The sequence below is a fragment of the Manacus candei genome, unplaced genomic scaffold, assembly GCF_025592945.1.
Source record: "Manacus candei isolate 608988 ecotype Guabito, Panama unplaced genomic scaffold, ASM2559294v1 h1tg000010l, whole genome shotgun sequence".
NCBI lineage: Eukaryota > Metazoa > Chordata > Aves > Passeriformes > Pipridae > Manacus > Manacus candei.
Window position 1 is genome coordinate 4302364 of NW_026138058.1, and position 17329 is coordinate 4319692.

Sequence of the window (17329 nt, forward strand, 5' to 3'; positions counted from 1 at the left end):
GTGGATCATATTTTAAATCACTGCTTTCGTACACTGACAGGTTTTTTCTCACCTGACCTTTTACAGAATTTACAGAATCACCTGTCATTTACAGAATCACTCAATATTGACTTAGTTACTGAAGACTTTGTTTAAAAACATAATATGCAAGTGCTCCTCCCTGAAACCAAGAAATACACCTTTTAATTATTTTTTTTAAAATAATACCAGCACTAAGCTGGAAAACCTGCTATGATCCTTAATAGAAATATAAAAATAAGCAGAAACTCATAAACAGCAATTCAAAATACTAAGATCATGTGTTATTTAGTTATCCATGGTAGTAAAAGCAAAACACTCATACCTGCACCTGGAATGATTGCCAACTTCGTTTCAACTAGGCCCATTTTAGCAGAAGAGGCTAAAAAACAGAATGTGAAGGAGTTCTTACCATAACCATAGGAGACAAAAATCTATGGAAATATTACATATGACCTACAAGTTTGTTAATTTATTACTTTTCCTTGAAAAAGAACAATAGATCACTTTAAAAAGCATGTTTATAAAAATCTTCAAATAGATTCAACTGATCTGCCATTAGTAAAAGATCCAACTACTTCCATCAAGGCAAGTTCTGTACCTTATTAGTTTCCATATAACAAGTAAGCAATTACAGAGACTTGCTTCCAAATGTAAAATACTAAAAGGAAGAGGCTGCTATTACTTAACGTCTTAAAATGGGGTAGAATTCTTATCTGATTATTTGAATTCTTGAGGTGACAGAATACTCTGTAAGGTCAAATAGACCCCGAATTTCTGGCAACAGTTCAGGACAAAGTTTCCATTTACTTTCCATCAATTGGCTTTACAGTTCTGACAGCTTATTAGCTAACGGTGCCCCTTTTCAAGTGTTGCTGTCACTTTTGTAACTTAATTTCTTGTGTAATGATACTCTCACTAGCAACTTTTGCTTTTTGCCTGCACCCTGTTTAGATAAAATGAAATCTCCATCCAGAGCACTTCAAATTCATAAGAATAAATAAAATATGAAAATAATTACACAACCCTTCTGGCAATACTGATAAAATGAGGGTCATAAGAATGAAATAAACATGTAATAAAACCAATCCAACTATCAGTGATGTTTGAAATTAAACATTAGCAAGTACTTAGACAGGTTTCTGCTTAAGTCCTTTAAAACAATGGGTTATAAACAACGTCAAATACAAAGTAAGTTTTATAAGACTGTTGTCAACACATGGATTAGTCAAGTCATCTGTAACACTAATAATTCTATATTCTAAAAACAGGATTCAGACCTACCTGCCACCCGTATATCACAGGCTAATGCAAGTTCCAGGCCACCACCTAAGGCTGTTCCATCTATTGCAGCAATAGTAGGTACAGGCAGATTGGCTGAAAAAGAAAGCATCAGTTAAAACCAGCCTCACAAAGAAGATCTCTGAAACACCATTTCATTACATTTCGTTCATTGTACAGTCATAGTATGGGAAAAAATTGTCATCAAACCAACTGTGATGAAAAATTGATTGATCAACAATGCTTTGGGAAAAAAAAAAAATTACCCCGCCCATCACTCCGTGGTTGAATAGGTTTGCAAGCCTTTTTCTCTGGCTTTGGCTCACTTTTTACAAAAACCTGAAAGTAAACTTCAAGAATGTAGATAGCAGAGCTAGACAAACAAAAAACAGGGGTACTTGGAAAAAGCACTCAGATAAACAGTCCCAGTTGGAAGGAGATGTCTCTTCACAGCCACCTGCGATGCTGGCACAGCTGGAAGCTCTCTGTGCCTTAACACTCCAGACCACCACTGGCAACAGTGGCCACCACTCTCACCCCTTTCCTCCTGTAAAACAGCAGCTAACAGCACAATGGAGGTGGGAAAGTCTTCAGTCTGACAAACAGATGCACGTGCTGTCAGTACACACGAGAGGCTCCAGAGGCCTGTGCAACCATGGTACGGTTTGTACGTAATTCATCATCAGTGTTCTGACACAGGAGAGTCATTCAAACATTAAGCCTAAAGTACTGCCCTTCACCTTCTGCAAGTTTAAGTTCTCTTCATCCTTCTTCACCACCAACTCAAAGTTTGATAAAAAATGCATTTTCACTTGAGAAATAAAACTGGATATTACAGCTTTAATTATATTTAATATAACGTTTACCACAAGCTATCAATTTTAAACTATACTCAAACAATATTTCAGTAGTACATTGTTGCTATTAAAGTTTCAAAGATAGTCAAAAGCAATTAATCAGCTGGACACTTGGGTGTGCAGCTTGTGGAAATGCTAAGCCAGCTCCTGACAGCAGTAGCTTTTTCTGCAGATGTTAAAACAATATTTTCTTTGTTTTAATGTTTCAATTACTTGAATTCAAAGACCAGTTCATTCAGTTGGAAACTGAAATAGAAAAAAAACTTCTGTCAACATATAAATGAAAATGAAGTGCGAGAGACTTAATTCCTTTTAAAATCTAAAAGGATAATACAACAAAAGTGATTAATTTGATGTATTAATTACAAATAATACTTCCTTTTCATAGTGAACTAGCTCATTCTTAATTTTAGAAATTTTGCCACCTAGCTTACCTTTCTCCTTTGTGACAGAGATACTTCAGATAATTTAATTTAAAAAAAATTCCAATTAAATGTTAGTGTACATGAGCATGTCAATTAGTATACAAACCTAAAGTTACAGAATATACAATTAAATGAAGGCTATTTTAGTGGTAAATTTACACACTTTTATGATTAACGACTAATGAAATATCCAATTGTCTTTAAGAAAAGAACAAAAACACAGCAAAGCTTTTCAATATCGTAACAGATGCTTTAAACCAAAGTCCCTTGGTTGCTGGTTTAGATCATGATTAATAGTGATTATCTGAATCAATTTCAATGTCAAAAGAGATTAGTGACTGTTTGCAACACCAAGCTCTTCCAGTGACTTAAAAGAGCTCAAGGTATCCATTATACTTGCCATCTACCACAGAAGGCATAAGAGACAGAGGAATAGGAGTAAAACCTGCTCTTTCTCTATTCACTTCTTCTTAGTGATATGGAAAGGCCACTCTCATTTCCAGCAGGGCCAGGTTGCTGACAGAAACTAGTTAACCCCGTCAACACAACTAATCTGCCAAACAGCCCTGCAATCTTGCTAGCTGACACAGCTAGTCCTTCTCTTAAAGGAACAGGCCTTTGCCACAGGTAAATGGAAAATAATTTGCCTGAGTCATTGTTAACTGCAGCTTCCAGCAGTTACTGCCCGTATGAATGTTCCAGTTATCAGAAACTGGCAAACAGTATCTTGAGCACTATCTGCATGACTTTGCAGTACTCCAAGGCAGAATACTTTCCCTAAGATAAGCAAGTTCCAGAATTAGCTATGGTGCAATTCAAGTAGACTATTACACATGGAAATGAAACTTAGGAAATGAGTATTATAAACCGGCTTTGTTTCAAGAATTACAGCCAGCATTCCTTTAAGGAAATAATAAAAAATAATAATTCAAGGAGAGAAAAAGCAGTTTGATAAAGTATGTTAGAATCATCACTTCCCAAGAAGTGAATTTTAAAGGATCATCTGACGTGGAAGCTGACAATGAATGAAAGGCAAAATACAAATTCTTTGTAATAGCTTGGTGCATATCTCTCAAATGAATTGGAGAAATTAATCCTTTTAATATGTTCCTGTGAAGCATCAAAAAAAAGTAACACAGAAATAAGTTAGCAATTGCTCAGGACTGTAAACTGAGTTTCTAGGCTATTAGAACTTGTAACCAAGGGCAAAGTTTCTTGGAATATTAATATTTTGTAGCACAAGAGGCATTTTACTAACTTTAATACACAACTGCCAAATCTGTTGAGCCCATAACAAAAACAGAGATCATGTTTGACAAATAATGCCCTGTAGACTTAACTGAGTCAATGCACTCAAATTTTAGGAACAATAAATTATGTAAATAGACAAGTCAACCTCCAAAATTATTCTACGTGAAAACGCTCATTTGCTATGAGTGATAAAAAAAAATATTTAGAGCTTTGCCAAGATGCCTAGTGGTTTTATTCTTTAACATTCCACATTTTTGCCACACTTTGAATAACAAAATATAAATTTCAGGAAATTTGTGCACTACTAATCATTATTGCTAAATTCTAGATCTGGTACAGGTTTATCAATGTGCAATCATGAGCTGCAGAGTGAAGTCAAAAAGGAATTATATATATATATATATAAAAGAAACAAATTAACTAAACTAAATGTGAGTGTACAATACACAGACAAGGGTAGACCATGTATATAGACAGATTAATGTTGTTGTTAGAAGTAATTAAAAAGACTGAGTAACAAGCAGCATTAAACTTTAGTCAGAGAATTTCACTGAGCTACCACAGTACATCAAAGTGTGGAATATGAAGAACGCTAAATAATAAGATAGTTCATGAATTAATTCACAAAAGATTACTTCACACATCTATTGTATTGTAAAACATGCTGCAAATTCTGTAAAGACACTTCCATTTTGCATGCAAAACATGTCCCAAGCAAAAACCATTCAAGACATTATCAGGTACAGTGACCAACAGGTAAATTGAAGAACTTCAATAAGAGAAACTACACTTCGTAACATTATATACCTAAACTAAACCCACAAAAAGGTCAAACAAAAGTTAGAAAATATTATATACAGCAATATAAAGAAAGGGGCCTGTTTCCTACTCTGCACTAACTGTGAATCTTCAGATCAGCTTCAAGACTACACTCCTGCTAAACAGATATGTCACATGTAGTTTTAGATTACGCTGACCAGCAGCATCTTGTAGACTTGGGATACCTCCTGCTCTCCTGTGACTTCCATTACTGAAACATATAGAATAGAGTAAGCTAAACTCTCCCACAATTTTGCCATCAGTACAGGATGTCAAAAAAGGAGCACTCTGCAGCTAAGTACATAAAAACACATGTAATGTGTTGGAAGTAATTTCAAAGAACTGGTTTTTCTGAAGCATGTAATGTTGTTTCACCTTTAAGTGGCTTTCCACAAGATGTCCACTGCTGGTGACTAACAAGGGATTTCCTTTCTGCTTAGAGATGATGATATGATGAACAACAGGCACATAAATACAGGCATCAGGTCTGGAGGACTTGACCACTAAATAGTTTCTCAGATGTGTGTCACAAAGCCCACACAGCTGATTCATATTACTGCGGACACTGATATTCCCCAAATAGAAAGCAGAAGTTGCCTGGATTCTACTAACCTGAATCATATCTGACTATTTAGTTCTCTGACTAATTCATTAGGAAAGTTCTTATAAAATTACAGCTATGTAAGATAATAGCTGAGATGGAACTGAACTACACGTGATACTTTCGCAGTAACTTTCAAGCAGCCTTTTTCACGATCTCACTTTCTCACTATTGACAGAAAATAAGTGGTCTGATCAACCAGGAAAAATCTACTTTCCACAGTTACTTAGGAAAAAGGAAGGAAGAAGTGCAAGGAATGAATACATAGAGTAAAACCAAACCAGCAAAAATTTATATATGAAAGTAGCCTTGCTTTTATGAAACATTATATACAGTATATTTTACATAACAGGCAATAAACACATTCTTTAGATGGTGTCCAAGGACTCAAAGGAAGACCTATCACCAATACTGGTCTCTTACTGATAGTTCCTGAAACAGGCATCAGAAAAATAATACAGTTATCCAGAATTCCAGACTTCATGATTTGTGCTCCTGGTCAACCTACATGAACTTGTCCAGATTGATTAAATTAAAATACATAACAACCAGAAAACAGAGTTACTGATGCAGAATGTGTCAAATTCAAAGAGACCAACCTTCCAAGAGCATCTCCCTTGCTTGCCAAGTAAATTTATACCTGTAATATTTTCTGTTAGCAACTGTATCACATACTCATATAAAAACAAAAAAAATTCCAGAGCGAGGCACAAGATATTGTGAGATGCAGACTGTTCGAGTACCAATGAAGTATATGAGAATCACACATTTGTAGCTTGGCAGCAGTTACAATCAACCTGTGGGATAACTGTAGTATTCCTTTCTTATAGCTAGGATATAGGAGTCATCATTGAAGAACTGAAGTCCGGTAGGCATAGAATTCAGTTTCTCCTGAAGTAAAATGTTTGCGCTGTTACTGCAGCAACAGTTCATGATTCCCATGAATCAGAAAATTCCATGAAAGCCCACTCAAGCCCTAACAATGCACAAATTCTATATGGTCCCCTAGAGACAATTAACTTCTATTTTTGAAGTACTCTTTTACAGATTAGGACAAATATATTCTATTCAACTAATTTTAACAGTCAGAATCTGGTATTTAGGAACATTCAAATGCAACCCCCTTTTAAAGCTTGCCTTTTTATGCATTTGATATGAAACACTAAAATAAAGACAGTCACCTTAACTTCCCTAGCTAATCCTGTGTTGTCCTATACCTGCATAATGTTCAAAAAAGTCCTTATTGTTCATCCCTCATCTTACTTCAGTGACCTCTGGCAATCAATCATCAGAAAGAACAGCTATTCAGACATAAATCAGAAGCTGGTTACTACCTCTGGTACCTACCAATCAGACTCGTAAGCTTGACTTGTCTTTAATTACGAAAAGAAGAATTCTTTTTTCCTGGTACTGACTGAAAAGAAAGTAGTGAGAGTACTCTATTTGCCTCAAAAACTATGAGTGTCCAACTAAGACAGAAACAGCAAGAGAATTCAATTTTACATGACAGTGGAACTGAGTTCCCACAGAACCAAAAAATAGATGGTCCAACCTATTTATTTCACAGGTGCGTTTCTGATTATTTGACAAATAAGGTTAATTAGTGAACAGCTTACTAGGACAAACAACATCAGGAGTCATGTCCAGCAGCTCATTTTTCCTTCTGAATAATGGATTTCCTAGAACATAAAGCAAGGAAGATGAATTGTCTAAAAATACCCTGCATACTGTGTGTATGATATGCATTACTGGAGGAAAGTATGCTATAAATTGAAGAACAGATTAAAAGTTCCACAATTCATTATCTAACTCTAGCAGATTGAGAAAGTGTGGCAAATATCTGCCTACATACATCTGCAGCACATGAGAAACCTTTAAATCACAGAATAGCTGAGGCTGGAAGAGACCTCTGGAGGTCACCTGGTCCAACCCCTCTGCTCAAACAGCATCACCTTCAGCAGGCAGCTCAAGCTCATGTCCTGATGGCTTTTGAAGATCTCTAAGGAGGAAGACTCCACAAGTTCCTTGGGTAACCTGTATGAATGCTCAGTCACCCTCACCCTCAGAGTGAGTAAGGACTTTGTGACGCTCAGGAAGAACGTCCTGTGTCCCAGTTTGTGCTCATGGCCTCTGGTCCTGTCACTAGACACCACCGGAGATAGCCCAGCTTCTTCTTCTTAACTCCTTCCCCTTTAGACATTTCTATATTGATGAGATCATCTCCTGAGCCTTCTTTTCTCTAGGCTGAACAGCCCTAGCTTGGTCAACCTTTCCCCATAGGAGAAACGCTCCAGAGCATTCATCATCTTCATGGCCCTTCACTGGACTATCCAGTAGCTCCATCTTTGTCTTCTGCTGGGGAGCCTAGAACTGGCCACAGTACTCCAGCAGTGGCCTCACCTGTGCCGATGAGAGGGAATGGATCACCTCCCTCAACTCCCTGGCAACACTCATTGTCAGCCCAGGATACCATTGTAGTTCTTTGCCACGAGGGCACAGTGCTGTCTCATGTTAACTTGGTGTCCACAGGACTTGCATGGCTTTTCTGTGCAGCTGCTTTCCATATCATTACCCCCAGCATGTACTGGTGCATGGGGTTGTTTGCACTTTCCTTTGCTGAACCTAATGAGGTTCCTGTCAGCTTACTTCTCCACCTTGGTGAGTTCCCTCCAAATAATAGCACAACCCATTCCTTATGCTTTTAAGCCAGCAGCAAACTTGCTGAGGGTACACTGAACCCTGCACTGGCCCCTGGGATACACACTGCTGGCTAGGGGCCTCCAAGCAGACTTCATGCTGCTGATGCCCAGAGTCTGCATCTATTCATTTAGCCAATTTTCAATCCACTTCGCTGCCTGCTGACCCAGTCCATCAGTTACTTTATGAGAATCTTATAAGAGACACTGTCAAAAGCCTTACTGAAGTCAAGGCAGAAAATATCCACTGCTCTTTCCCCACCTACGAAACCAGTCATTTCTTCATAGGTTATAAGACTAGTCAAGCAAGATTTCCCTCTCTGTGATTCCATGTTGACTACACCTCACAACTTTCTGGTCCCTCATCTGCCCAGTAGTAGTTTAGTTTCCATGTTTACTTGTTCCAGCACCTTTCCAAGGATGAACTTTATTCTACAGATAAGAAAGATCCCCCTCCATGTTTCTTAGTACATTTATTCAAATGTAGCAACAATAATGGAGCCTTCAAGTTAATAAAAGGAATGGTCACATGCCCCCAAAATGTCTTAATAGCCAGACAGAAGAAACAGAAGTCACATCTGAAGAGTGCAAGTGTTAAAGAAAGAATTACAAATTTTAGGTTTGTTACTACAAAACAATGTACTCATTTACATGGTCATTATTTTCAGTGTATATTTCAACTAGCAATAGCTTAAACCCACATAATACTGCAAGTCTATGCCTGATTCCTACACCAACAACACTGAAAGAAAGGTTCAAGACCTGTTACTTTACAGTCTCCTTATGAACCTTATATCTGCAAGTTTTCTGGTTGCAAGTTAGAAAAGTGTTTTCAAAAGGTCACGGATGCAAATAGGAATTTTGAGTCAGCAGTAATGATTATTTAAAACCACACCCTAATTTGCATAATAACTGGGAACGGATCCTTAATTTGGCTTTAAAATAATTAAGTTCATACCTAGATATTCTTATCTTGTAAGTCAGAATAGACTTCTCTTCCACCTGGGCACTACATAGATTTTTGATCTCCCGTGGTGATGTGACTTCTCATTGTAAAAATTAAGATTTTTTTTTCCATTAAAAAAAAATTTAAAGGACATAAACTATGCACCTTGAGTGGCAAGTAGAGGTGGACCATATGCAATTTTGATAATTGCAATATTCTTTATATTAGGAACATAATAATCACAAAATTACACTTACATATTAGATAATTTTTGTCATAGGAAATCAGAAAAATAATTGCAACACAATACTATATCTTGATTTCATCTTAAGGGACCTTTTCCTGAAGAAAAATAATAATGTTAAGATGGCATATTATCACTGGAATGTCAGGTTTTTTTCAGGCATTTACCTTACCTTGCAAAATCTGTTATCAAGTCAGTGGCTACAACAGTTTGCTTGCATTTTCAGTTGCAACACTACCATCAAGAAAAGACCTTTCTATGGGGGGGAAAAAAGCTAACAGAAATCAAATACTTCAACAAATATTTTCATTCGTTCTGTAACACTAAGAAAACCAATCAATGAATGTAGCAAAATATGAAAGAGTCTGAGAGAGATTGTCAAATCTTCCTATAGGAAGTTTAAGGTAAAGAAGATTGGTCAAACCATTTTTTGCAAAAGGCAAGTAATTAAATGCTGCAAAGCTTTACCTCTCATAATTGCAAAAAGAATGAAAAAGCAACTACTCGAAGTAACTTACATGTCTTAAAATATTTTTAAAAAATGTATCCATCTGCAAAAACATGACCACACACTCTTAATTCTGAATAGGCTATGTATGCATTTGGACACACACAGCTTTTTGCCATTCATTTGCTAGAGTACAGCTGTGAAAGGCTTTTATCTACCCTCTAATTCCTGTGCTCTGGATAAGAAGCTTAATAGACTGTAACTGTTAGTAGAGTTGTTTGAACATCAGTGTCTTTGCTTTAATACCTTCAAAGTTCAGGCAGACAATCCACAGCAGTGAAGAGCTGCATAAAAAAAATGCATTTTTTTATGCATTTTAAAGAAATTTTGCTTTTTAGTTAAAAAGGTTACTGTGTATAGCTTACAGTTGATTATTAAGCAAAAGATATTAATAAAGTTTTTCTTCCCTTTATTATGACAACAGCTAAAGCTCCTCAGTCAATCCCATTAATTTCCCAGTTTCCTCCAGTGATTACTCACTCTGATATATGACCTAGAAAAAATATTTTTGAAAGACAAAAAAACAATCAAAACAACCTTAATATAGGAGTATTAGGAATATTACATTCTTATTTTTTAAAATTTTCTATTTGCTACTTTATTGTGGACAGGTAATAGAGACACTGTGTTTTACAGTCTTGATAATAGAAACAGAAACTGGGAAACTAATGGGAATGAAAGAGGTGCTTTAATCAAACCATTTAGCTACAGTTTGCTATAGTCAACTCTTCCATTATTTTCTTTTTGTATTATATAAAATTATTTGCATATTTCATTCATCTTCAGTGACACACTTCAGTTTGATAAACAGATTCCTCAGTTTCTTCATATTTCCTAATGTTCCACCTTCTAGTCTCGTTCTGCCTTCAGTAAAACAATAACGAAGTAAAACCCAGGTGATAGAATCTACTTTCTGTGCAAATGAGTAAAAGCTTTGGATAGAAGAAAAATTAAATTATTTCTTGTATTTCTTACCCTTACTAAGTACATTTAAGAATTTATTACTAACACAAACAGCAGAGCACATAATTAAGTAGTGAATTTATAAAACACGGGGGATAACACCAATGTTAAACGAATTCAGTTACATTTTTACATTCTACTATGTAATTTTTTTTATTTCCTAAAGCTCACACAAAATAAAACTCAAACTACAGTCTCTACATAATATATACACACAATACATATGCACAACTATAGTCTCTAATATAATCTCTACTAAGAAAATCAAAAGGGATATGTTTTTCTTTTTTTCTTTTACCGTCTACTTGTCTGATTTACAGTATGAAGACAACACAAGCATCCTTGTTTGATTCAATGCATTGCCCAGTCTAGTGCTAAATTACCTTTATTTCTAAATTACCACAATGTATCAAACAATAGTTTCAAGCCCGCTCATTCATGGAATACTACAGAAGGAACGCTCCCTAACATTTAACAGGAAGCATAATTTTTTTTTCATTAACTAGCTTGGCAATATCAAGCCAGTGCATACCTAGGCAAAAGGTGTGTGCAACACAAGACTAGAACATGCTACTCTGAAGTCAAAGCCTCATGCCTGGGCCAGGCAATGACATTTGGATTTCTTAGACAGAAGGACAACTTTATGCTTTCAGTACCACGCCAGGAGTGCTGCCCTTTTAATACTGATGCGTTCTAGGAACAGAGCCAGAGACCAAGACAGGCAAAGAAAAAGAGCTAACAAACTATTCCTTCTCACTCAGGGATTGAAACATGCAATTTCAAACCTGAGCAAGGTGAGGAAGGGGTTGAGTTTTCCAGGGCATCAAACATACAAAATGTGGCTCCCTAGAGAGGGAACAGCCGCTCTGGACAGCAAGTCATACTAGAGGCCTGTTCTAACAGAGTGCAAACTGGCTGTGTTGATCTCAATAGACCATTTGAGCAAGTAGTACCCTCCTTTTGGGTACAGTTACTTTTTGTGGAAGGAAAATTAAAGAGTCATGTCCAGAACATAGACTCTTTTCCTCATAAAGCAGCACTTGGAATTACTGCCAGTAGGAAAACTAAACTACTGCTGAGGATATGTTGATTTTTTGTCAAGGCTGTACAGCAGCACCAGGGATCAAAGCAATGAATCAGCAATGCAAAGCCACCTCTGATCTTCAGATCTACACAGAAGGAAAATCAGCTTATTCTAATATTCAGGTCCTCTATTTCGGCATTTCTTTTGTAAGTTTTTAGAAGGTTATTATTGGGGTGTGGGGAGGGAAACGTATCAGCAATTGTGGAAGTACTGTTGTCATATAAATAGCTAATAAACATCTTGGTAGAGAAGTTTAATATTGCATTTATTGTCTCTAAAATGGTACAGAGTTTAGAATTGTGGTTTTTAATTAAAACCAATCCAGTGCAATTTGACAAAGCCCCTAATTTCCGCTCTGCATGGACAGAACTGTCTGTTTAGGAAACAGGCAACACTTTGTCAACAGGTATCTTAAATTAATTCAATATTAAGAGAAGCAGTAAATCTACTACTGGAAAGCAACCAAGAGCTCAGCAACACACTCAGAATGCAAGCAGTCAAGGACTGCATTAGCTATGCAGTACACTTAACCAAAAAGGCAACCACACAACACAGCAAGCGGAATACTGTGCCCTGTGCCAAAATCTCCCTTTCACGGTGTCAGCAACACAAAAACACCATGATGCCTGAGGCAGGCTGCTAAGCATGGCTCTGCTAGCTGTACATTAGTCCTTTTTCAAATCTGATAGCCGTGAAATTTCATTCAGCTTTCCAGTAAACGCCAGTTACAACCTGTATCCCTCTTCCCTACGAGAGAAATCATCAGTTCTTACCAAAAGATTTCCAAACTAGAGTACTCTGCCTTTGATGGCCAGATCCGCCTCCAGCAAACAGATAAATTGGGTAAATGTTACATAAGGAGCAGTAATCAGGCTTGGAGTGTTCATTACTAAACCAGGATTTTAAATGCTAACCAAAGCTCCACAGAAGCACCAGAAACTCAAATAGCAATATAAGGCACTGCACTGACCTCATCAGTTATTACTCTTGCTTATTTTTGAGAACTCACAGTGGGAAGGTGGGGTAGTAGTTGGCAGACCAGAAAACAATTGAAATTTTTATAATCCTGATATCATTCTTGGGATTTCTGAGAGCTTGCATCCGAAACTGAACTGTAGAATGTAACGTGGCACAAAGAAAAAAACTCCCAAGGATGCATGATCTTCAATAGTCAAAACTGGAACTTTTTGGAAAAGAGGATGTAGTCCAGAAGGATGAACAAGTGCATTCTTTTAGGTAAGTTAAAAGTTTGGTGATGACTGAAAGAAGCCAGAATGACACAGAAATTGCTAAGGAAGGGAGGGAAAAAAAATCTATATAGAGATGTATCTGTCTTGAATAAAAAAAGCACACAATAAAAAACACAAGTGCAAGCAACTGACCAAGGTGCTTTCTGAGGATGATCTCATTCAAACTATGTTAAAACTAACGTTAAAACTAATCATATCTGTAAAAATTATGTATAAACAAAGTTATTAAATATCACCACTTATTGAAGTTGTATCACAACTTAGGTATCAAAATTAATCATCTGCCTTTCACAAAGTACTGCGAGGTTTGTTATAATGCAACATAATCTACAGAAAACAAGTAATGTCAGTATTTTATTAAAAATTTCATTCTTAACTTAGTGCAGATCTAGGTTCCATTAGGCCATGAGTAAGGTGTTTTGTCTCCAAATGTGAAATAAAAAACAAGCTGACCACTCTTTAATCTTAAAAAGCAACCAAGAAAGTCAGTCTCCAGTTTTTATTCCCTGCTTGTGGGATTTGGGTACGTGCGCCTATGTTCTTTGGAAGAGCTTTGCTAAACAGTAAGTTTCTCACTTATTAGAGGCTGGGGCCAAATGTCACTCTGAGTAATTACATGTATTGGCTGAGTTGAAATTTTTTCTACAGCTTCACTTTTTCTTTCTGTTGAACAAGGTGTTTTTATGGAGGAGTGTGGTTACTGCATTCAGCCCCATACATAGCCTCAGTTTGTTTTGCAACTGAAATCCCAACAGATAACATACCTACAACAATAATATCACAGCCCAGACATGGACTTCATGGGAGTCATACTATAAAAATACATAATGAAGATCTGACCCAGAATGATAGGGGTTTTTTACCCCCCAAAGCATCAAAAACAAGGCTTCTGGAAGTCAGTGTAATTTGATCAATTTAGGCAGGCCTGTCTTGTTGTGCACGGTTACAAGAGATCTATTAAGGCTGTCTCTCCTTGTTTCTTGAGGGTAAAGACAGTCTTACATCTGCAGTGAAGTGCCTCAAGGCAGAATATAATAATGGACAAGTACTCTTACAAATTCTACTATTAAAAAAAAAAAGAAAAAGAAAAAATACAAAACCCCCAAACACACACAAAAAAAATACCAAACCCCAAACAAACCCCCACAATTCTGATATAATCTTAGCAAAAGCAACCACTGCTAAAAATAGAAGCTGTTTTGATTCCCCTCCCCACAACTTAAAGATCTTAAGTGCTGCAACTAATGGTTCAGTTCAGTTTTTTCAGCCCTTTTATGTGTTTATTTTTAAACCAAGTGATATTTACTGCAGTCTTACTACTTCACCCAAATTTAGCAAGAAGTTATAAATTATGCCCATATAAACAAGTGCAGTATGCTTTTAATTTCCAGAAAATTCTCTTCTGTAGCTGTATTCCAAAATGATACTTCAGCTTTTTACAAAACCACTAGCATAAGGATTTTAAATGTGATGAAACTGACAGACACTAAGGAAAGCCTAAGCATGCTAAAAAAGCTAAGTTTATGCAGTTGTTTGAGACATAATTAACCTTAAGTGTATTTTGTCTATAAAGGTAACTTAATGGTCTTCTTTCTGAAAATATAGCTAAAAAGAAGTATCTCCTTAGTAGGTCACACGTCTGAATACAAATTATCAAAACATGACCTAGTTCTGAAAAGCAAAAAGTAGAATACATTTTAAATGAGATTAAAGCATTTAACTCAGATAGAAAAAGAACAAAGTAGGAGATTGGAAATATTTTTCCCTGGCTATACAACATTCTCAGTGGTAAATACTAATTTGAAAATGGTTTCTCCTCATTAACCACCTCACAACATTCTAGTCGTTCCCAGGCAGGAAAAATATCATTATCATTTTCAATATACAGATTCATTGCAGTAACCAAATGCAAATAAAATGTCCCCATAGTTCCACAAAAACTACATTCTGTAATGACAGATCACTTCTTCAGAAAAAAAAAGGAAAAGAGCTAAGAGCCTCTGACTTGCTACAAAATTATATTCACTTCTTTTCATAAGGACATCACACAACAGGACATCTTGTGCAGCCATCTAATCTAAACTCATAATTTTTGTTTTATATTCTCTACTAGTTCCTGGTATAGGGAATTACACACAGACTCCCCACTGGACTACTACATCCAGCTCTGAGATCCCCTGCACACAAAGGGCTTGATCTGTTGGAGTGAGTCCAGAGGAGGGACACCAAGTTGATTAAGGGGAGGGAGCACCTCTCCTGTGAGGAAAGGCTGGAGCATTTGGGATTTTTCACCCTGGAAAAGAGAAGTCTTTGGGGTGACCTAATTGTAGCCTTCTAATACCTGAAGGGAGCCCACATGAAAGATGGAGAGGGACTTTTTACAAGGGCATGGAGTGACAGGATAAGGGACAATGGCTTCAGACTGAGAGCAGATTTAGATTAGATTTTAGGAAAAAGTTCTTTATTGTGAGGGTGGTGAGGTACTGGAACAGGTTTCCCAGGGAAGCTGTGGATGGCCCATTTTTGGAGGTGTTCAAGGCCAAGTTGGATGGAGCTCTGAGCAACCTGGTCCAGTGAAAGGTGTCCCTGCCCATGGCAGGACGTTGGAACGAAATGATCTTAAAGGTCCCTTCCAATCCAAACCATTCCATGGTTCTATGTTTTTTTAATTGCTTTGCAAAGACCCTTCAGAAAAATGTTAGAGCTGTTCTATAACTACATCTACTGCTGTCATAATATGCTCAAAAAAACTATGCATCAAAGATGTATATACTGGGAATACATCATGTGACCTAAAAATTAAAGCTACTTTAAACAGTATGCATGTTTAAACATACATGATATGATAATTGACCAGCAATATTAGAAGTGATATCTCAATATTCTTCTCTAGTCCTTTAAAAATTAACTAGGAGAACCTTGTAGTGACTGTTCTGTTTATGTTTTAAAGTGGAAATGGCAAAATGGGGAGAGGGAGGGAGTAAGGAAAGGGGAAAGGGAGAAGGGGGAGAAAGAGGCAAAAACGAGAGAGGGGAGAGAGACACAGTCAACCTAAGCAAAAAGTTTTGTTACAGTATGAGACAAGGGTTATGAGGCTTCTGTTTTTCAACCAGAGGCATGTCTAATTGCTATTACATCCCCACACAAACCCTCCTGTCTAGGTACTTCAGTGGCCTGGGTTCTCAAATATTAATTCCACTCCCTCACAATTCCAGGCTTCTTTCTTGAGAAAGAGACTAGAGATCAATGAATAAAAGCACTCATAGAGGTTTCCTGAACCTCAAGTAATTCACTATAACCACAATGATCCAGTGTAAACCTTTCAGATAACACTGAAAATTTGCTTACATATTTAGTGGTTAAACAGTCTTACAGGAACCTTAATGAAGATGAACACTACCAAATATTTTTCTCAAAGTTTTTTTCAACTCTGAGGCAAAATAAAGCATCGAATCACTGTGAATATTTTCCATCATTCAGTGCAGAATGCTGTATTCAAATACTTCATGCTTCAGAAATTTTCTCACTTTAAAATCCAAAAATAATTGAATTAAAAAACTCCACTTTCTAATCACCGGAAAATCTTGAAACCAGTTGCCCCTATTTAAACATTAACAGCAGCTCAAAGTGTTTCCAGTAACTTCAGGCCAAGGAAGGCTGAAAAAATATTAGTGCTAAGGAAGCCTCCCAAAATTCTTACAAAATCCTGAACTGAACAATTTGTTGCTTGGCGTTCCAACAGAAGGACAAACACCAGCATGATATACAATATTAGCTGCAGGAAATTAATGATCTAAAATTAATGATTCTAGGCATTTCACAGATTTTACTTATCTAAAGAGCCCTTAGGGTCTACTGTCATGTCAAAGACCTGACATTCATTTGAGGGCACAAGTTTCTCCATGAAGTACCTAATCAAAGACACATTCTTCAGCAGTTTGTCATTTACCTGAAAAAACATACTGGTATCCATTCATAACATTCTGCCAAACCAATATCTGACACAGTGTTCTTAAGGAAATGTATCTAAAAACATTTTCTGAGAAATTATTTATTCCTCAGAGTTTCGTGCCAAAATTTCAAGTGGCAGAATATGTTTCATACGTAAATTAAATGCAGAAAATTAATTGCTTCTAACTTGGAACACTATACCTCTCTTTTTAACAGAAGATACTGGCAATACCCTGATGAAAAACAATTATATTAAAACTGATCATCAGAGATGTAAAAATATGATTATTTGATGGTGAATTCATAATGTAGAACTTACAGAGAAATTGTACCTTAAAAACTGGTACAAGTCCATTAAAATTTCAAACTATTAACAGGTTTTACTACTCCAGAGCAACTGCATATCAAGCAAAATTTTAGAAGGCTTAGTAGCTA

The 17329-nt window shown here is 36.5% G+C and overlaps 1 protein-coding gene across 1 annotated transcript in view; it reads right to left on the reverse strand.

The window, feature by feature from the left end:
* The window catches only part of AUH (AU RNA binding methylglutaconyl-CoA hydratase), a 129564-nt gene that overhangs the window by 57483 nt on the left and 54752 nt on the right, over positions 1-17329 (reverse strand). Inside the window, exons 7-8 of the mRNA XM_051777455.1 lie at positions 1303-1395; positions 344-400 (exon numbers count right to left, since the gene is read on the reverse strand). Of these exons, the coding sequence (XP_051633415.1) occupies positions 344-400; positions 1303-1395 (150 nt within the window). The remainder of the gene's footprint in view (positions 1-343; positions 401-1302; positions 1396-17329) is intronic.